Source organism: Perissodus microlepis, chromosome 6 (assembly GCF_051167445.1).
Source record: "Perissodus microlepis isolate ML-2025 ecotype Zambia chromosome 6, ASM5116744v1, whole genome shotgun sequence".
Classification (NCBI taxonomy): domain Eukaryota; kingdom Metazoa; phylum Chordata; class Actinopteri; order Cichliformes; family Cichlidae; genus Perissodus; species Perissodus microlepis.
Genome location: NC_140466.1, coordinates 29,405,785 through 29,427,080, shown reverse-complemented (window position 1 = coordinate 29,427,080; position 21,296 = coordinate 29,405,785). Strand labels below are relative to the sequence as shown.

The window sequence follows — 21,296 nt, the reverse complement described above, 5'->3', positions numbered from 1 at the left end:
AACCAGAAGTCACAGGTTTAGACTGCTATATCATCTGTTTTGCTTTAAATTTGACTATAATTTACAAAATTAACACCATGTTACATTATCAGAAACTAGTGAGATCATAAACACATCTGGAACGTGTGCACTGATGTCATAGAACAACACAGCTGGAGAATTTTTTTGAGGTCGCCCCCTGCTGGCCATTAAAAAACTTTTATACTTTTTAAACACGAAAAAGGGCCCCACAAGGAAGCTGCTGTTTTATGTTACAACGAGGGTAAAAAAAAAGTCTTAAGTAGCTTAAAGAATGTTCTTACTTCCTCTATTAGTGCTGTGGGGGGAAAAGTTAATGATTTAGTTTATTTGGTTTAATCTTATGTGTAATGTTGTGGGTTATCTGAGGAGCACTGGATACATCATTGGGTTAAAGTTTGGAGCCCAACACCACCTTTTATTATGAAAAAAAAACAACCTCAAGCTGCTTCTTTAAGATAAAACAAACAGAAAGGCCGCTTCCTCCTCCTCCCTCTCCCTCTCTCTCTCTCGGACCCAGAGTTGTTTCAGGAACACTTTTTTTTTGCGCTCGCTGCCTGCTGGAAGAAACAGGACAGTCGCGTCCGTGCCAAGGAGAAGGCGTAGACTTCCTTCAAACATTTCCTCCACCATCTCCGCTTTCGTGCCTCAAAGTTTTGTTCCGTGAAGAGTTTTACTTTAAAGAACATACTAATAATTAAAAAACAATCTCTGCCTGATCGCTTTTTGCCTTTGCTTTAACACACCGAAGAGTCCTGCTCTGCGAATCTTCTCGCATCTGAACTTTTTTGGCGACATGGACTGGGGAACACAGCTCTGGGTAAGTTGACAGCTGGCTCAGAAGAAGCGGAGGAGCCTTCTGGGATAAGTCCTTAAAGGACAGCGTTCCGCCTTTTCACTGTTTCTTTAAGTGCGGTGCCCTCTTAATTGTTTTCGTCGACACTCACCGTAGCACACGGTTGTTTTTCAGTAGCTGGCCTTGGCTAAGTAAGACAACAGCAGGAGTCTATCTGTAAAGCCTGCAGCGACAGGATTTCGCAACTCCTGCTGCATACCTTATCATAAGCAGAGGGGAAAGGAGAGGTTTATTACTCTTTTCTGGTGCACTTTTGTGTACACACAGTGAGCTTAGGGTGTGCTCCACCACACACACTGTTTGTTTTATCCTCTTCTTTCATATAAGCTCAAACCTGAAATTTTCCTTTTTGACAGGAAGTGTCCTGGCTGCAGATACAAACAGTACAATGTTTAGGAAAGTATAACCTCCTTGCTCTTGCCCGTGTCTCAGTTGTTGAATCATCAGTACAGTCAGCTCCCTCATCAGTCACGGCACACCGACACCAGCGCCTTCAGTTGGGTGACAGGGCATTTAAGGGACTGTGGCTACAAGCCACAAGATCTAAGGCACTGACTGATAAAGATCTCTCTCAGCGTTTGGCTCTAAAGATCAGAAATCCTCTTCCCCAAAATCCTAAAGCAAAGTTCTGTCCTGCCCGGTGTCACAGAACGACAGGAAATCCTCCCATCTGGAAAGCTCCAGATAGAGATCGTTCACCATCTCTGCTTCTTGAACAGTTCATTGATTATCAGAGTAGTTCCTAGTTAATCAGATGATTAAGGTGGCTGCATGTGCCTTTGACTACACATTGTTGTATTTTAGGTCAAAGAAAATGAAAACATTTGGGCACAGCGATCTGAAATGATTGCACAGATAGAGTTACACTTAGTGATGCTGATGGCCTGGATCTAATGTGTGTTTGTTCCAAAAGAGTTGAAAGTCATTCAACTGCATTCAATTGCTTGCAGTGGGTTTGGCTGCATACCATAAACCTGGGTGTATGACGCTTCATTGATACTGGAGCAACAGTTAGAGGCCTAGACCTGAAACGATGAGAAAAGCGTTATTTATTCATTCGTTTAGTGAGTAAATGTCTTGTAGACAAAAGCATGATGTGACATTTGAGAATTCTTTCCAAAATCAGAAGATATTTGGTTCGTCATGGAACATAGAAACAGGTATGATTCTCACGTTTGAGGATTTGAAACCATAGCTTTTTGCATTAAAATTGAGATAAGTGGTACTGAAATATGAAATTCAGCCTGCACAGTGCAGTGGTTAGCACTGCTGACTCATAGCAAGAAGTGTCCTGAGCCTTTCTGGGTGGAGTTTGCATGCTCTCCCTGTAGCAGTATGCTTTCTCTCCAGGTGTCCCAGCTTCCTCCCACAGTCCAAAGACATCCTGGTGATTCTAAATTGGCTCTTGGTGTGAATGTGAGCATCAGTAGATATCTGTCTCTGTGTGTTATCTCTGCAATAGACTGGGGACTTTTCCATGGTGTACCTCACCTCTTGCCCTATGATAGCTTGGAGAGGTTGAAGCCCTCCCCCTGATTTGGATAAACAAAAGAAGATAGATGGATTGATCTAGTTTTAGGTTAACATGCTCTCTCTCTGTTTGTGTAAACTGAATATCTTGGGGATGAGGAGAGACAAACCCTGGAAACATGTCATGCATTTCTTTTTCTGATTTAATAGTGCTGTTTTAATTCTGGAAGAACCTTCAGCTGTTCCGCCTTCTTTGTTGTGCATCGTCACCATCTCATCAAATTAAATCATAAAAGATTTATTGGGCCTGATTTCAGACACATGCCCTCTAAAATACGCTCAGACATATTAATTGTCTTTGGTGAGCGTTCGACTCTGTGCTTGATGTCAAAATAAAGTCCTGTGGGTTTAGACAATATTTTGTTGCACGGCATAGCTTTGTAATGACCGACTTACTGGCTGCTTAGTTAAAACCACCACCAGTTCTTATTAAATATGACGCAGTCCAGAAGTGTCGAATCACAGCGGAGCCAAGTCAATCGCATGTTGTTCAAAAAAGAAAAAAATCTTGCAATTTGTAACAAGAACACATGATGTAAGCAGCGTACTTTGTGCAGAAGGTTCAGCATTTCTATTGTCCTATTAAAGATTTTGATTATTTAAAGCAGGAGTTATCCCGTTAATAGAAATGAAACATCTCAGGTCATGTGGATTTAAACTCTTGCTTGAGGACATGCAGCTCTGTCACATTGAAAACCATCTACTTTGCAATCAGGATGATTGTGTGTCCGTGTACGTGCGTTTTGCTTTTTGCCAGTTCAGTTGGAAGAAATCTCCCTGATCACATGATGACACTAAAACAAGCTAGCTGTGGAAAATAGTGGAAATCTTTGGAAACTGACTCGTTCATTTAGGTCATTTTGATAATAAATATTGTATGTGTTTGCCCAGAACAGGTAATCAAACTTAAAGAATGATGTTGCTGTGGAGTGGTCTCTCTTTGTTGACCTGCCTGCATCCTGCTGATATGTAATTCAGGGACCTAGATATAAATCAGCTACATCACTGCTTCCTCCATTGTGCCCACTTCTCCTTTATCTTGATCCCGGGGTTGTGTTGGCATGTAAAGCAATGGTGGTTGTATAAGAAATATTAATTGTATGTTATGCATTTCTGGAAATTACTGATGTAATTTATTGATGTAACGCCTATTTTGCATACAGAGCAGTGTAGTACAGTGTTTTAAGACACCACTCATTTCTTTATATTCTACTATGAAAGTTGCAAATGGGTGCAGTGATTTATTAATGTGCAAACATGAATGGAAATACAGTATATAAAGCAAAAGCAGAGTTTGTACAATTCTAACAAGCTTGAAAGTCAATATGTGGTTTGACTACATTTGTTCAACACCGCCTGAACGGATACACACAAGTATGAAGGTGTAGTAGAGAAGGTATTGCAGGCAGCATTCTTGTCATTTCTTTCAGCAGTTTTCAGGAATAGTTCTCCAGGCTTCTTAAAGGACTTTCAAAGCTGTTCTTTAGTATTCTGGCTCTCTTTTATTCTGCTCTCTGTCAGGATGAGCCCACACTGCTGGTTGAGGTCTCTGGTGAGGCCAATCCATCACTGATAGTGTTTCATTGTGTGTTTTCTCTATCCTGATATGATTTTAGTGCCTTGGCCGTGTGTTTGAGATTTGACAAATTAAGCATTTGGCAATAAGATGCTTTCCAGATGGTATTGCATGGTCAATCAAAATCTCACTATACTTTTTTGTGTTCATAATTCCATCACTTTTGGAGTTTTGGAAGATGCCCAACACCACTGGCTGAAATGCAGCCCCGAACCATGACATGTTTGACCAATTTTACACCTGTCAAAGTAGGTTATCTTTCAACTAACGAAATGGGAACAAATTTGTTGCAAAGCAAAGTCTAAGTTTTAAATGGTTTCTTTGGTTGAGTTGCCTGTTATATGTAAACACAGCACTGGTTCATCTTTTGAGTTAGGGGCCTTTTTTATCTTTGAATGATTTACAGAACAGTATTTAAGTGGCTTAACAAACGAAAAAAGATTCCTCTGCAAATGCTCAGTTACATTGACTGCACTAAAAACTAGTGAAAAAAAGAGCCAGTGTCCAAAGAAAAACTTTAAAAGACCTTTAGAAAGCCTGGGGAGCTATTGTTCAACACTACCTTAGAAAAATTAGGGGGAAATCTGTGTCCTTTCAGCAAAATATAAAGCAATAAAGGGTGGCTCAAAAACATTTAGACAGCACTGTACTGTAAGATCATAAACTCATTTCACATTGTCAGTAATTATCTGGGAACCACTTGTGGTGATAACAATTCACTAAAATATTTAACTTAACTTATTTAACTGTGTATTACGTTTTCCAGTAAATACAAAGAATCTCACACTGCATATCTTTAAAGGGTGATTTCTATAAGTCATGCTTTAAGTGACAGATTTCCACTTTGGCAAAATTGACATCCACTAAGCTTTCAGCTTTTTCTTTAATTCTTGGCTGTCCATATTCTAAATTTACATTTATCGTATTTTGTAAAAATAACAACAAAAACAATTCTAAAAGAGCCTCTTTGAAAATCTTTGACTCCAATATGTCAGTTAAAATCAACATGTATCTAATATTTCAGTGACAGTGTATTCAGTTTTCTGAAAATGGGTATAACATTTAGATAATTAGCTTTATTTGCACGGACAATTTAACATGAAATTCACATTCAAAAGTTGTATGATTAAAAAAAAAAAATTCCAAAGTAAGTAATAGAATTCTTAGTAATGCGTAGTAAACCTGCCTGGACGTCGTCTTTAAACACGAGTCGTACAACCCATTTGAGTAAATTACCACTCTGACAAAAGCTATTAATAACTTAGAAGCTGACTTACAAGTAGTTATTACAGTAAATCTTGTTGGGTGGCTTTTATGATTAGATGAGGTAAAAACCTGACCCCAGATCAGCTGCAGTCAGGAAGCACGGCTGCTGCTGGCAGTACTGTGAGGGCGGGACCAGTCAGACTGGTTCCAGGGTTTAGATAGGCCCCTGGGAGCGTCAGTCACAGGGCGGAGGTTCACGCTGAGCTAATCATTATCTCATTCTTGAACGCTCTTTGTCTTACAATCAGTTTCCTTTTGTCACACAAGCATGCACATGTATTCCAGTAAAAGTGAGGTAGTGCAACAGAAGTGGGAAATGCACGCATTAATCTGTGTCAAGAACTCGTCACACACTCTTTAATCTCTTGCATCGAAACCTGCATTAAATAATTCAATCTGATTTCCACGGTCATTTTACTTCCTGGCATAAACTATGTTGCTTTATCATACTTTCCTATTTTCTCATCCCGTTCGCCTCCTTCATGGCCTCTCATATCAAACTGTGTTACTGTGTGATCTCCATTTAGATTCCCCCTCCTCTGAGGACTCTGTATCTGTGTCTCTGGTCCCAGAAGGCCCTCCAGCACCAACGCATGCACTTAACCACACACACACACACCACAACAAAGAAAAAGGTGGAGCCCTCCTTTGTGCTTCACAGGAGACACAACAAGGGACCCACCCGTGGGGCTTTATTACGTGTCCCAGACTCTCATGTTTCCATGTAATCAGATTGTTTTCTCCTCTGAGAGGCTTCTCACTGTATGTCATTAAACAGTGTAAATAAAAGCCAGCAGGGCTCCCTTACCGGTCCAACAGGTTTTTGTGTGTGTGTGTTTTGATTTGCACAGATGTGTCTAAAGCGAGGGAGGAATGCTGACAGGAGAGTACTGTTGGAGCGCTTTTATTCTCTACTACACCTTCATACTTGTGTGTATCCGTGTGCAGTGAGAGTTATTCTTAGGCCTCCATTTTCTATTTGTGGCAGATCGACAGCCTGATTAAATGAGTTGCGAAAGGCAATTTAATTAAAGCTCAAACGATTAGCTGAGCCACAGGAAATTAATCAGCGTTCGTCTTAATAAGGGATCAATTTATGTTGTTTTAATTATTTTTTTAATGCAAAATGGCACAAGTGAATGTTTTCTGCTTATTGTTTTATGAAGGAAATAATTTTGTTGTTTTAAAAATTTTAATGGGCAAAAAATGAGTTACATGAAGGCATGTTGGACTGTGGGAACTTACAGCCCAACTTGCATTAAGAAAAAGACCTAATATTAGCTTGATAGAAGAAGAAAAATTAAGAAGAACAATCAATAATGAGAATATTAAGTTAACTGCAACCCTAAATTAAATGCAGAATATGCGCCTTGTGAAATACATCCTGGGTTGATCAATGAGTCTCATTTTGTGAACTAATTGTGTAAGTCAAGCAAAAAGGCCAAATATTCTCCAATGTCTGCGCTGTGAGAACTTTTGCTTTCTTTTGTGATTGCAAACTGTGTATTCTGGGCTTTTGTGACCTTGTGTCAGACAAAAGAAACCATTTCATAACATCTGTTATGGCTTCGGAAAATTCTCGTGGGCATTTAAAAGTATTTCCTGACATTTTCAAGACCAAGTCGTCTCACTGAGAAAATACTCAGCAGCCAGTTTATTTCAATGGAAGGAGAAGTTTCCATTGAAATTGTCCAGAAACCAAAGGTGATATTTTGATATAAAACATGTTTTTCTGTGCTGTTCTTCTTTCAGGATCAGTATGATGTCATCGACAAGCATACACAGTCGGGCCTTGACCTGCTGGACCGCTACATCAAATTTGTGAAGGAGCGGTCGGAGATAGAACAAAATTACGCCAAGCAGCTCAGGTGTGGTCCTTCTGAATGGTTATTCATTTTTATATGAAATGGGATCTTGAATTTATTTTTTGTGTGTGCTCTTACCCTGCGCATGCTAGTCAAGTGGATGCTTTTACACTTTTCCAACAGAAATCTCACAAAGAAATATGCCAAACGAGGAAACAGGGAAGACCAAGACTGCAAGTGAGAAAACAAAAACTCGTTTCCAGCTCCAGCTTGAGTTGCATTGTTACATTTCTCCATTGCAGCTCTTATTTTTTTTATTTGTATATAACATTTTCTTGGTTTTTGAGGCTTTTCTGATATAACCTTTAACTATATACTTTAATGACTGCAGTTAAGTTGCAAATGGTGCAAAGTTTTTACAGAAATGACTGAAGATTGTATGTAAGAGAATGCTGTGATCATGTGGGCTAACATTTTCAAGTTTCACGTTTAGCATCTTTTTTTCTTCTTTGCATTCACACATTCGGATAAAAAGCTTGAGCTAGTGGAGTAGCATGGCACATAATTACATGTGATAGTAAAAATTGTGCTAACTGTGGTTTGGAGGCTTAAAAGATTTTGAACAGATGGTCCAAAACTATCCTAATCAGTAAATAGCTATAGCTTGGTAGCTTGGTAGTTAGCTTGAAGTAATAAAGGCTGCATGTCAAACATAGAGAATACGCAAACCATATACGAAACTATATCATTCTGAGTCTGAGTCAGTTTCTCAGTCAGATGTGCTGCTCGCCACGTCTGGTTTAAAAACACCAAGACGGCAATGCAAAAACACTCCAACAGGACTTCAGTAACCAGTTTTGCTTCAGTAACATGTGATGCTATGATGACTATGTCCATTTTTTTTAATAGTTTGTTTATTACATTTTTTTACAACTGCTGTTCAGAGTAGGGTTTGTTTTGTTTTTTTACCAAATAGTACGTTAAATCTTGACCTTTGGAGCCAACACTTTGTCCCTTTGCCATCTTCTCGCAGGTTCAGCAACCATGCTTCATTCCAGGAGATCCTCAACGAGCTAAACGATTACGCCGGGCAACGTGAGCTCATTGCTGAAAACTTGATAACTGGCATCTGTGTTGAGCTCTTGAAGAAGCTTCAGGATTTTAAACAAGAACGGAAAACGGTGAGAGAAGGAGGAAGCGAGTGTGAGAGGGAGATAGGGAGGGGGAGAAAAAGAAAGGAAGAACTGACGGGAAAGTTTGGCAGGTTAAAGACTGATTTGCACACTTTGCCGTCATCATCTTGAACCGCCTGACATTTATTGCATCCTCTTCCTTCCTCAGCACCTGGCTGATGTCAAGAAGGCCCAGCAGAATTTAGAGAGCAGCTTTAAGCACCTAGAAAATGTGAGTCTTGTGTTGTTTGTGGTTTTAGTTTGTTACTGAGCAGATCACTCAAGTGGTACCTCAAGATGAAGATATTCTTGGTAGTAATTCTTATTCTACAGATGTTACAGCAATATCTCAGTGACATCATTGAGTTTATGTTATTATGATTTTTTCTGTCATACTGTTAATAATTTATTGGTAACTCTTCAGGTGACAGATTACCCGAGGGGCAGTAAAATATGGCCATGACTTTACTCTTAGTATCTCAAGTGGAACTCAGTTCCTTCATGTTTAAATTGTTAATACTACCAGGGCTGAAATTATTAAAAATAAAGTTTGTGTTTCAGTTTAATATGTGTGTTTATGCCTACAGACAAAGAAGCGCTATGCCAAGGAGTGGGCGGAGGCGGAAAAAGCCTCACAACAAGCAGAGAAAGCGGAGAGCGAGGTCTCTGCCACCAGAGTTGATGTCGAAAAAGTAAACACACACATGCTAGCTTTACTTGAGCAGTGTTTCGTTTTTTTAGTTTGTTTTTACCACTTTTGGATTTTGTGATATTTTCCCTCCATGAACTTTTACTTTCTGTCTCCCGCTCACCTCCTTGTGTATCTTCCCATCACCTCCGTGCATCTATTCCTGCATTCCACTTTGCATTTTGTTTTGTCTCTCTTCATTTCTTTTTCTTGCTGAACCCTTTTATCTTCCCATCTCTTGTTTCTGTCGTTCCATCTGCCCTTCACTCTGAAAGGCCAAGCAGCATGCCCATGCTCGCACTCACACGGCAGAGGAGTGCAGGAACGACTATGCAGCAGAACTCCAGAAATACAACAAGGAACAGAACTACCACTATTACACCGACATACCGCAGCTCCTCAATGTAAGACAAACTTATTCATAAAAACACTCATTGATGATGTAGCACAAGTGGACAAAGCTAATATGACATATGTCAATATAAACAAAACAATTCAGTGAGTTCATACATCTGTGAGTGGCCATTGTAGAAATGCAGCGAGTCTTATTGTGAAAGGAGGCCCTTTAATTTGTGCTGTGAACAGAAATTGCAAGGCATGGATGAGCGGAGGATCCGGAGCCTTGCGGATGGCTACTGCAAGTTTTCAGATATCGAGAAGAAGGTGCTGCCCATCATCTCAAAGTGTCTAGAAGGAATTTCTGCTGCTGGGACAAAAGTTAATGAGAAACAGGCAAGTGTGAAATGTTTGGTTTAGAGTCATCTCCACGAAAACACAACTTTAAGCAAAACTTTCTTGGAGATGTCACTGTTAACATTTTCCTGCAGAGTTTATGGGCTCAGTCACTTGTTTTGGGTGATTTTGATTAAAAAATTAAACAGTTTTATTAGTTTTTCTCATACTGTATTCCAAAATACAGGATTATCTGTGGTATGAAACTGCATCGATATTGGTTAGTGGATTGGCCAATCGCAAGCCATTAGCCACTGAGTGTGTTTGGGGTCATGACATCAAGGCTGCACCCATCTTTTATACTGTCTGACTGTCACACAGATCACGGCTAATTATTAAGCTACAGAATTTCTCTAACGTCTGGAAAATCCAGATCTTTCATGTAAAACGTCAAGTGGAAAAAAAAAAACTTTCAGGCTACAAATTGGAAATGAGTCACTTATACAGAAATTCACCTCTTCACTGTTTTTACAGAGGGGTAAAAATGTACCTAAATGCATTTACTTCTGACCAGCATATGAAGACAGCATCTAGTGGAAGGAATGGTGGTTTTTGACTTTGATGTTGCTTTTTAGCTGTAAAATTTGTAAAATAAAATAAATAATTAAATAAAAAGATTAAACGCCTCTAATTGCTGCACTTAAAAATCCAGTGTCAGTGCCAACCCTTTTAAGGTCTCCGTTTGTTGCTTTGATGTGACTGAGTCTATTTCTTTGTTTTGTTCTCTGGAGGACTCTATTCTGGTCATCGAGCAGCACAAATCTGGTTTCGAGCCACCTGCAGATGTGGAGTTTGAAGACTACTCCCAGGGCATTAAATCGGCAACCTCAGAGTCCAGCCTCAACCCGCCAAAAGTGCGCGGCCTGATCTGGCCGTTCAGCAAGAAACACAAGGTGAACTTGTACCGCAGTCTCCTCTTTTGCATGTAAAAACCTGAAAATCCTTTCTAATGTGGGCTAAGATGATCCCGACATTTTTAAAAAGATGTGTAGCTAACTTAGTTGGTTTTGTTAGTCTTTCCTAAAATAGTACACGTTTTTACATTATTTTGAAATGAAGACACAGAGTGAAAACAACAATCAGTGTTGATTTCATGATTGGGCATGCTAATCAACTCTTTTTCGTTTGCCTTGAGTTATTTAAATATGGAGCTTGAAATTACAAATCTCATCAGGATGTAACATAAACCTTGTTGTTAGTATTATAGAGAGAATTTTAACCTGACAGGCAGTTTGTTTTTGTGTTGCAAGTCTCTGAAATTGTGATGAAAGACCTTTTTTTCCTCTACAGACCTTTATGACTTTTTATACTGTAATACAGAAAGCACATGGCCCATTTCCTTTCAGTGTCCCATTAAGCCACTGCATGGAACAAAAGCAGGACCTCCCTTAAGTGGAATGCAGCCATCATTAAGGCATCTGTGTTTTCCCTGCTGTGACGTGTCAAGTTATGAAAAAGGTCTATTATCCAGCAGACTGCAGGAAGAGCTTGATTCTGTATTTTCTTTTCATCAGCAGATCCCATTCAAAGTCCATTTACAATACAGTGTTAGTCAGTCTCTCAACACTTTTACAGAGTTAATCTCCAAACTCTAGAAACGGAAAACCTGCAGGTGCTTGATGCAGTGTGGGACTCTGGCTCCTGTCAACCTTATCGAGAATTGCAAATACGGTCCTGTCATAGTCTTAAAACAGCATTTTCGAACAAACACACACACACGCATACATCAGACTCGGCTCACATTCCACTCATGTCGTACCCCACTACCCCATTGCCTAGGGGGCCGATTCTGATTCCAGGCTGCTGCACAGACATGCCCCAAACATATTTCTCACTGTCCCTCTTTACACACATTATTTCAAGCTGTGCACCTCTTTCACCCGCTCTCTCCCCTTTCTTCTTTTCTCATTACCATTGTTATTTTATCCCTCCGATTCTCCGCTCCCTTGCTCCTCCACCTTGTCTTGTTCTGTTCTCCATCTTCCCCTCCTTCTTTATTCCACCCCAACCCTCAGCCTCTATGTCAAACTCAGGATTTCCACCTTAAAGACATTAAACAAATGTTGCTTGGTGAGTGACGCCCCCGTCTCGGTTCACGTCTGACCTCCATCCCCTCGCTTGCTGTCGTGTTCACGCCCTTGTTTTGCTGTGCTAATCTGTTTCATGTACACAAGCTTTTGTTGATATTGTATCTGTGCGTTCCATGCCATGTGTTTGTTGTGTACCTGCCTCATAGTCTTTGTTTCTTTCTGTCTAGATAATGCAAGCTCAAAAGCAAATGGTAACAATTATGATCACTACAGAGAGGGTATACCGGGTAGAACTTGATCTGGTGCTGGATTCTTTTCAAGGGGAAGTGATATATAAGGAGTAACTCCACACTAATTAATGCTGCACTGACCTTTGTGGGTAGAAAGCACAGACACCCTTGCTGTCAAGTTATCCCAGTAGCCACTCAGTAAAAAATGTCCCCTATAGACCACCACAATAATAAAAGAGACAGAGAACTGTTAAGAGGACAGAATCAATTGCAAAGAAGTTTCGTTTTTACTATTTTGATCGCTCATCACAGCTGAGGGGCATATCTGTTTCCGTTTGACAGCTTCTGTTCGTGACTGACCCCACTTTCTTGCGCTTAGCTACAGTTCAGTTGGCTTTCAGTACCTTTGACCCCTTCAAAGCAAGGAGTTTACTTCCTGCTTGACTTTAGATTCCTGACACGGGGAGGCATCTGCTCCAAGTCATGTCACTCAGGAAATAAAATGTCACCGGATAGCTGGTTGATGTTGTACTTCCTCCAACTCTTCCAGTCACTGCTTGCAGGGGGATGCTGCAACACATTACACTGCTCAAATAACTAAGGAACGCTTTGAAAATACATCATATCTCAATGGGGAAAAAAGTCACACTGGATATCTATACTGTAATGGACTAGGTAATGTGTTAGGACTGAAAGGTTGCCACATTGTGTGATGGAAATAAAAAATTATCAACCTACAGTGGGCTGAAAAAATGAGGTGGCAGGCGAGTCCATTTTGCCAAAATTTAATTGCAAGAACTCAGAATGGCACTCAGTAGTTCGTTTGTATGCCTGACAACATCCTAATGTTGGGTTATTACCTGGGGGATCTCCTCCACGATCTGGTCCAAGGCATCGCTGAGCTCCTGGACAGTCTGAGATGTAACCCAGCACCACTGGATGGACTGAAACATAATGTCCCAGAGGTGTTCTGTTGGATTTAGGTCAGGTGAGCGTGGAAGTCAGTTAATGGTATGAAGTCTTTCAACTTCTAGGAACTGCCTGCATACTCTCACACATGAAGCCGGGCATGGTCTCGCACCAGGAGGACCCCAGCACCCACTGCACCGATGTAGGGTCTGCCAGGTGATCCAAGGATATCTAATAGCAGTCAGGGTGTTATTGCTTAGCCTGTATGGGTCTTTGTGTCCCTCCATGGATATGCCTGTTCAGACCACCAAACCGGTCATCCTGAACAATGTTATGGGCAGCATAACACTTTCATGGCCTCTCCAGTCCAATGGCCTCCTCCTCCTGTTCCTCCTTGCAAAAAAGGAGCAGACACTGGTCCTGCTGATGGGTTAAGGACCTTCTACAGCCCTGTCCAGCTCTCCTAGAGTAACTGCCTGTCTGCAGAAATCTCCTTCATGCTTGTGAGACAGTGCTTGGAGACACAGCAAACCTTTACGCAATGGCACATATCGATGAGCTATCCTGACACTACCTGAGCAACCTCTGTAGGATCCAGGTATCACCTCGTGGTACCAGTAGTGACACTGACCTTAGCCAAATGCAAAACTAGTTAAAAAAGCAGTCAGAAAAGATGAGGGGAAAATATCAGTGTCCTCCACCTGTGAAACAATTCCTGTTTTTGTAGTATCTCATCGTTGCCCCTCTAGTGCACCTGTTGTTACCTTCTTTAAAAACAGAACAGCTGAAACTGATTAACCCCCCCCCCCCACCACCACCACCCGCTACTTAACTGAGCAAGTCAATATCCAAGAAGTTTAAATGACTTGATGCTTTTCTCTCATTTAAAAAGTGTTCCTTAAATATTTTGAGCAGTATAGATGTAAACTAGAGCTCCTTCCACAGATGGGAACTACTTCCTCCAATCATATGTGTATATAATGGTCTGTATTTGTATAGTGCTTTACTTGGTCCTAAGGACCCCAAAGCACTTTACACTATACACAATCATCCACCCATTCACACACACATTCACACACTGGTGATGGCAAGCTACAGTGTAGCCACACTGTAGCTTGAGGCGAGGCTGCCGGACACTGGCGCCACCGGGCCCTCTGACCACCACCAGTAGGCAACGGGTGAAGTGTCTTGCCCAAGGACACAACGACCGAGACTGTCAGAGCCGGGGCTCGAACCGGCAACCTTCCGATTACAAGACGAACGCCCGACTCTTGAGCCACGAGCCACGATCGCAGATGCGCAGTGATGAAATTGTTGTAATTTTGCTTGATACATCGCAGCTGAGGATTTAAATTAAAAAAAAAAAAAAATCAAGATGTGATTGAAATGCAGACTTAATTAATCCCCTACTTTAACAAAAGTATGTCATTAAGTGTTTTCGAATTACAGACATTTCTTTTTTCCCAAAGCTCAAAAGCAATTGTTGAGTGACAAGCATAGCCACAGGAGGGCAGTTTCCTCTTTATCTTATGATTTAAAAATAAATTGAGTTGATCACAAACATTGAACTTGTGTTCAGTTGTTTACTGGAGCTCTCAGTTCAAAACCAAAAGAGATGTGATGGAACATCATTAGGTTTATTTTGTTTTTTTCAGCCTATCAGAGAGAAAGAAATCACTGACAAACCTATCAGCACATAAAGGCCTGAAAGACCACAGAAGACCACTGAAATGGATGATTAAATAATTTTTTTTAATGGGTAAGAATAACTTCCCAATATCTAACCAAGTCACGAACATTCAGAATCCCAGGTGTCCTCAAATGTGTTAGATATGCTTCAGAGTAGCCTTATCTAAGTCAAGAATAAGAGACGCCTTCGTGAATAAAATACGGGGCGTTTACAACATAGCTACTAGTTACATTCAAGAACAGCAAGATTTAACTTTCTGAAACGTTCTGAAAAAAAATCTTTAGACAGATAAAACCAAGATTAACGGAGAGAAACCGCTCATGATCTGAAGCATACACATTATCTGTCAAACATGTTGGAGGCAGTGTTATGGTATGGGCATGCAAGGCTGCCAGCGGAACTGGGTAACTAGTGTTTATTGATGTTGATGTTGAGCGGCAGCATGAATTCTGAAGTATACAGGGCCATACTCTCTGCTCAGATTCAGCAGGTTCACTGAGCAGATAGCTAATAACCAACAACACACTGCAAAAGCAAACCAAGAATTTCTCAAGACAAAAAAAATTGGATATTTCTAAATACACAAGTCAGGTACGTGATCTCAAAGCAACAGGGTTTCAGACTCCAGGCAATCATCGACTGCAAAAATAACTATATGGAAAAACACTATATGACTAAAATTTCTAAACATCTAATAGAATACTTTTGCTAAACCCCTTTGAATTAAAGCTGAAAGCCTGCACTTCAATCACATCTTGATTGTTTGATTGTAAAATCCACTGTGGTGGTGTGCAGAGGCAAAATTACAAATGTTGTCATTGTCCAGATGCTTGGAACGGCCGTACCGCTTTATAATTGCGTGAGCATGTAGCCTGTTTGAAGAAGAGAAGAAAGGTGCTGTTAGCAGAATAGAAACGTGTCTTTTGAATCCTTTGGTAGCTCCAGGCAGTATCCAGGTACAGAGAGGGCGAGACTGAGCGAGCTTTCATTTATCACTGACCGTGGGAGAGGAAGCTTCGCTTTCGTCAAGGCCTCGCCTTGTGGGGTAATTTTCAAACAACACCAGTTCCCCGCGCTCCTAAAGCCACATGCCATTTAATTTACGCTATTATAAAGACGTTCTTATTATATAATTAATAAGCACACTTGTTTTAAAATGAAAGCACAAGTAAGGAAGTGATGAAATAACTAATTGCCACAATAAAGAACTCTGTAAAGGTCGGGCTGCATTGTGGGAGTTGGGCTGGTAGTGAAGCTCGTTTCTGGGCTCCTGTCACATCAGTTCAATAAAATATTTCTCAGTTTTATTAGAATGCCTCTGATGGTGGAATGGCTGTTTTATTGCCAATATTGTAAATGTATTCATGTGTCATTTGCTTCCACCCAGCGCTGACGGATGCAAATTTGAACAGCACATCATGTCATCATTTTATATAAACCACAAAATGCTGTGTAACCTGCAGATACCAGTCGTCTTCTACACCTGCTGGTGCATTTCTAGATGCTTCACCCTAAATGAGATTTAGCTTTTGTAGGCGATTCTCCAAGAGCAGCAGCTCGCTGCGTTTACTGTCCATTTACTGTTTCTGGACATGGAAAGTTTTGAAACACAGTCGCTGTTATCAGCATTAGTACTGGTGGCACCAGCGTGGGTTATGCTTGATAAGAGATCTGAAAGGAAATAAGTGATATCGCATTACACCTGTAATCACAGTGGGGTGTGGTGTGTGGAAAAAGGCCTAGTGGGCAGTGCACGCAGGGTTCTCAGTGTGGTTGCAGTTACTCTTTAATTCCCCCGATCAAATGCTGTTATCTCATGGGAAAATTGGCTGTTTTTGTTTTTTTTCTATTGAGGACGTTCTCTGAATTTTCTCTCTCTGTGATGACATACAGATATGTAACATTTAAGGTGAAACATTCAAGTAAATTCAGATCAATTTAATTTAAAGATTTATTTTACATACTATTTACAGTATATGTATATTATAGCTTGACCATCCAATCCAGGAAAAAGCTTAATAAAAAGTTACAAAATATGACATTTTAACCTGGAAGTTCACTTCACAAATATATTAAAAACAACAGTGAAGACAGCCAAAGTGGTTTTTATTAACTATCATGTATAACGAGTGCACATAAAGCAGTAAAGACCCAACATTGATTGTTGCTGCTTCAGCTGTTTCCAAAAATAGATTAGACTAGACTAGATTATTGAGTCCAAAGTCCAGATTAACATTTGTTTAATGTTAAATGCTTGTGCATGTAGGCATAAGGAGCTCCTTACCTTTTCTAACTACGCTCCTTCTCCTACGTTTTAGTAGTTTAAAACACATTTCTTTTAAACTGGTGTGCCAATATTATTATTATTATTATTATTATTGTCTTACTGTAGAATCAGTAGTGCTGGCACTTTACCTTCCAGTGTAGCTTAACACAACACCTGCTACCTTCACAGAAGTCCTCGCTCTTCGTGTAAAACACTTTTTGGTTTGTAAACTAAGAACCAAAACCAGCAAGAAAGTCCCAGTATCATAAATCATACAGGGTCATATTTTTCCCAATTAGGCATATTCCTAAAAACGTATAATATAAAACAGTATTCTGTAGTTTGCATTTGTGGCTATGTCATATTTTACTTGTTTGCTGTGCCTCTTCGTTATATTGTCTTTTAAAATTTACTATGTGTAATGAATTGAATCTTTTCTGCTACTTAAATGCGTACTTGTATACCATCACAGGAGAGAGAGTCGGCCTTGTTGGTTCTGTCTGTAAACTGTTCATCCAGTATAAACTGTAAATGCATTATTACTTACTGGGTTTTTACTATAAATGTCTCTCTCTCGTTTCTGTTTCCTTAACTAACAAGCTGCATTTGCTGCATTAACCTGTGTGTGTGTGTGAAGATGTCTGTCTAGAGGTGGGAAAGATGAAGACAGCCGGTGGTCAGAATTCATATGATTGTTGTATACGTGATGCTCAGGAGATTTAACTGTTTGCGTTTCCGTTGTTGTTGGTGTCGTGTGTGTTTGTGTAGCAAACTCCTGCAGAAGATTACTCTCACCTTCCTCCGGAGCAGAGGAAGAAGAGGCTGCAGACGAAGATTGACGATATCCACAAAGATCTGCAGAAGGCACAGGACCAAAGGTGAAAGCGTCGGCAACAGTATGACAGACGTCTCTGAAAAATGCTTTTGACTGTGACAGACAGCCGAGCCGAGTGCGAGCTCCTTTGTGCATGAACTAACTTTGAAATGAAACGCGGCTGCCCGAGGCTATATCTCCCACACATGCTTCTTGTTTAAACCAAAACAGCAGCAAATATATAAGAGAGATAGAAATGCAAAGTCATCATTTCATATCTTAAATAATAGTGTACTTCTAACTTTGTGGAAGCTTAAAAAGGTTATTTTCTGTTTGAACATAATAGTACGTAGAGCTCATGTCAGCTCCATTAATAAATAACAAAATAACTTCACCAAGCTCTGACCCCGACCCCATTCAACAGCTTTGCAGTGATTTAAAACAGCAGCTCAACAAGTGTTCTCAAAAAGACTTCCTTAAACATCACATTCCCCAAACATTAACACCTCTCTCTTCTTGTTTCATCACTTTTGTCAGTGAAGCCCTGGAGAAGATGAAGGGTGTGTACGAGCAGAATCCACAGATGGGAGACCCCTCCAGTCTGGAACCTCGGATCCTGGAAATGACCCAGGACATGGGCCGCCTGAGGGGAGAGCTCGCCAAATACGAGGTTATCGCGCACATACATATGCACACGCAAGCTAATACCGTACTGTATTTTGGGACAGTTTTCATAAACATTTCAAATCTTCATGTTCTTGACAGACGTGGCTCTCAGAAGCTCTGGGAGGAGAGGAATCTCCATTTCCTGTCAACAACAACACAGAGTATGGGTAAGTTTAAAGGAAACGTACGAGGAGACTTTCAGTTTGCTTAGCTTAGCTTAGCTTGATGTAAATAGCACAGTACTTAAGAAATGTATTAGACCACCTGTCAAAAGAGAAGAAACTGTCCAAAACTTGTTTAAAACTGAAATCACATATTTATGCTTATAGAAAATCATAATTTTCTAGTTCGGTGATCAGATTTGTGACAAAAAAGTTGGGCTGGGCCACTGAAGATGTTCACATTTTAAACTTGGCTGTGGTGGTCTGACGTTTATGTGACTTTTTTCCCCTCTCAAAAAACCAAGGCACCTCCTTAGGAGCTATTGCTTGATGTAATTTTAAAAAGTCACATGGCCATCACATGACAGTTGTCTGAATCAGGGGTGCCTTGCGTCCTGAGTCAACTGACTGCTGGCTGTAGCTTGATGTCTGCCTTTTAGATAGACACTGATACCTTAGCGTATGAACATTTAAAGTGAAACAGAATGAGTAAATTCCATATCTTTTTTTTTTTCCATCTGAGGACGAGCATGTCCAGCAGGGTAACACGTGATCCTGATGCGAACATCTACGCAGAGTTCGATGAAGAGTTTGATGAAATAGAAAGTCCTATTGGCCAGTGCACGGCTCTGTACAACTTTGAAGGTGAATTTTATGACTGACATTAAACTTGTTAATAAATAGGTCTCCATTTAGCCTATTATACATCTCTTACTTGGGTGTTTATGTGCAGGCAACAGCGAGGGCACCGTTTCCATTAAAGAGGGAGAGCTATTGAGCATAATGGAAGAGGATAAAGGCGACGGATGGATGAGAGTCCTTAGAGCCAGTGGAGACGAGGGCTATATACCTTCATCCTATGTCAAACTCGCATCCTAACTTCCATCACAGAGCTTGTGCTGGAAGTTAACAGCCAAAGGTGAACACAAAGTCATTCCAGATAATTGGAGCTGCTCTCTACATCTTTTATCTCAGCTAGTGATGTGTATGGAGAGATGAAAGTGAGTGATTATAAAGCTTGTTATCGAGGCTGATCGCAATATCATACACTCCATCTCTGCTCGCCGTGGCAGACGTTGCCTCTAAACGCAGACGGACGAAACTTTGACTTTTATAGATCTCAGCTCTTTTAAAACAAAAAAACCCAAAACTTTTGAATGTATGCCTGAACATTTTGTCACGTGTGAAGTGACCACTCCTGTAACATACTTTGATATGTTTATGGCAATGTTTGTATCCATCCACTTGACTTTCCCACTAATGATTTGAATTAACCTGCTGAACCTTTTCTTGTTTTAACACCAACTATTTACCCAATTCCTTCATGTGAGAGGACAATGTGAGGGTTTTTTATTATTATTATTGTTATTATTTAGAAATGTGATGTTTAATTATTTTAACTGAAAACCACTACTCAGTAGGGAGTGCACAATGACCCTCCCAGTAGACGGTGAGAGGAAAGGATAGGTTTACGTGTGTTTGTGGTCTGTTTGGAACAGAACTCGGGCCCTCCATGTGAAGATTAGTCATTTTTCTCCATGGCTTCACCAACCGGTTATTCAAACACTTTCACTTTGTTGCTGACTCCTCCTGACCTGATTCAGACATGCCGCGACAATGATGGAGACAGTCACGCTATGGAAGTGTAACTATACTTTTGAACATTTAGATCTCGCCGCAATTGTCATGCAGAGCACAGCGTCTCTGTCTGCACGGTGCCTCTCAGAGACCTGTAGCTTGCCCATCACACGCAGGCCCTGAAAGCGAGCGAGATTTCTCTTCTAGATTGGGAATGGGGAAACTGCAGAGGTCTGTCTTAATATTATTGGAAATTAATAACTGACTTGGCGAGATAACGAAAGCACAATGGTTGTTGCTGTCTGGGGCATTTTCTGGTGAGTCAAGCAACTCACAAAGAGCCTGTGCACGGTCTAATCCGGCGCACGCTCCTCGGTTAACCCGTGGCATGCGTTCAGGCTCGTGTCGCGTAAAAAGTGATGTTACACATTCTAACATAGTGACGTTTACAGAAAAGTGGCCATGAAGCTGTCAGAATAAAGGAAGGTGGCTGAAAGGGGGCTTATGCAGGATCTGAGTACTGTGAAGACAGACTTTTTAAACAATGTGAACCTATCCTTTGTCTTCACACCAGACATTGTAGTTTCTCTGTGGCAGAGGGTTGGAAGGGAACTTGCTTTGCGGTGCTTTTTGTGAATTAAACGTTTGTCCGAAGCGAAAGGAAAAGTGCTGGCGATGAAAGATCAAAGTTGTAAAAAAAAAAAAATGCAGAGTTTATTAATTTTTGATCCCTGTGAATTGCTTGTGTTTGAGGGTGCAGCTTCACTGGCTTTATCATATCTGTTAATACAAATGTGGTCTACAGGCAGTTTTTGGCGGTGGTCGGACTCACGCTGGAAGGGTGGAAGGGTTACAGCTCTCATGGTCAGCTGTTTGCTTTCTGTTTCTCATATTCTCAAATGGTTTAAACTGCATGTTTCCTGAATATTTGCCTGGTCAGATTGTCTAAAATGAGGTCCTTTAAAAAACAAAACTCTTTCCTTTTCTTTTTTTCTTTAAACTTGAAATGCCGATGGCCCGTTCAGCCAATATTCTGAAGAATCACGGCATCAGTGGAAAGGAAATTAGTTTTATGATTCACCTCCTCACTGGAATCCCTCCCAACAGCTATCAAATATTTCTAAGATCAAATCTGAAACGTTTAAAGATGAGCCACATAAGGTTTACTCACGTCTTCTCCAGCACTCTGACCCGCACAAGTAAATGTTTTCTCAACATTCAAAAGGAATCATTGTCATTTTTTAAAAGAAAATGTTTGTATTTACTTGTATCATAAAAAAGGAAAAACATTTGTGTCTCGTTTTATTGC

General features: G+C 40.5%; 1 protein-coding gene across 2 annotated transcripts; it reads left to right on the top strand.

Annotated features, from left to right (window-relative positions):
• The first annotated feature begins 552 nt into the window (after positions 1-552).
• trip10b (thyroid hormone receptor interactor 10b) lies at positions 553-21,276 on the top strand. 2 transcript variants are annotated; one of them, XM_084931877.1, is made up of 15 exons: positions 553-838; positions 6,999-7,114; positions 7,235-7,288; positions 8,085-8,232; positions 8,393-8,455; positions 8,811-8,915; positions 9,187-9,315; positions 9,497-9,643; positions 10,375-10,536; positions 11,901-11,924; positions 17,537-17,646; positions 18,120-18,252; positions 18,348-18,415; positions 18,933-19,054; positions 19,143-21,276. In XM_084931877.1, exons 1-15 carry the CDS (start codon positions 815-817, stop codon positions 19,286-19,288), a joined length of 1,551 nt encoding a protein of 516 aa, XP_084788003.1. In that variant the 5' UTR covers positions 553-814; the 3' UTR covers positions 19,289-21,276. The 2 variants fall into 2 exon arrangements, with proteins under 2 accessions (XP_084788003.1, XP_084788005.1); XM_084931879.1 differs by lacking the exon at positions 11,901-11,924.
• The last annotated feature ends 20 nt before the right edge of the window (positions 21,277-21,296 follow it).

Coding starts and splice junctions, on each gene's coding strand:
- trip10b (XM_084931877.1), top strand. CDS start 815: ATGGACTGGGGAACACAGCTCTGG. Junction 8,916..9,186: donor CCAGAGTTGATGTCGAAAAA/GTAAACACACAC, acceptor TCACTCTGAAAG/GCCAAGCAGCATGCCCATGC. Junction 18,416..18,932: donor AACAACAACACAGAGTATGG/GTAAGTTTAAAG, acceptor TTTCCATCTGAG/GACGAGCATGTCCAGCAGGG.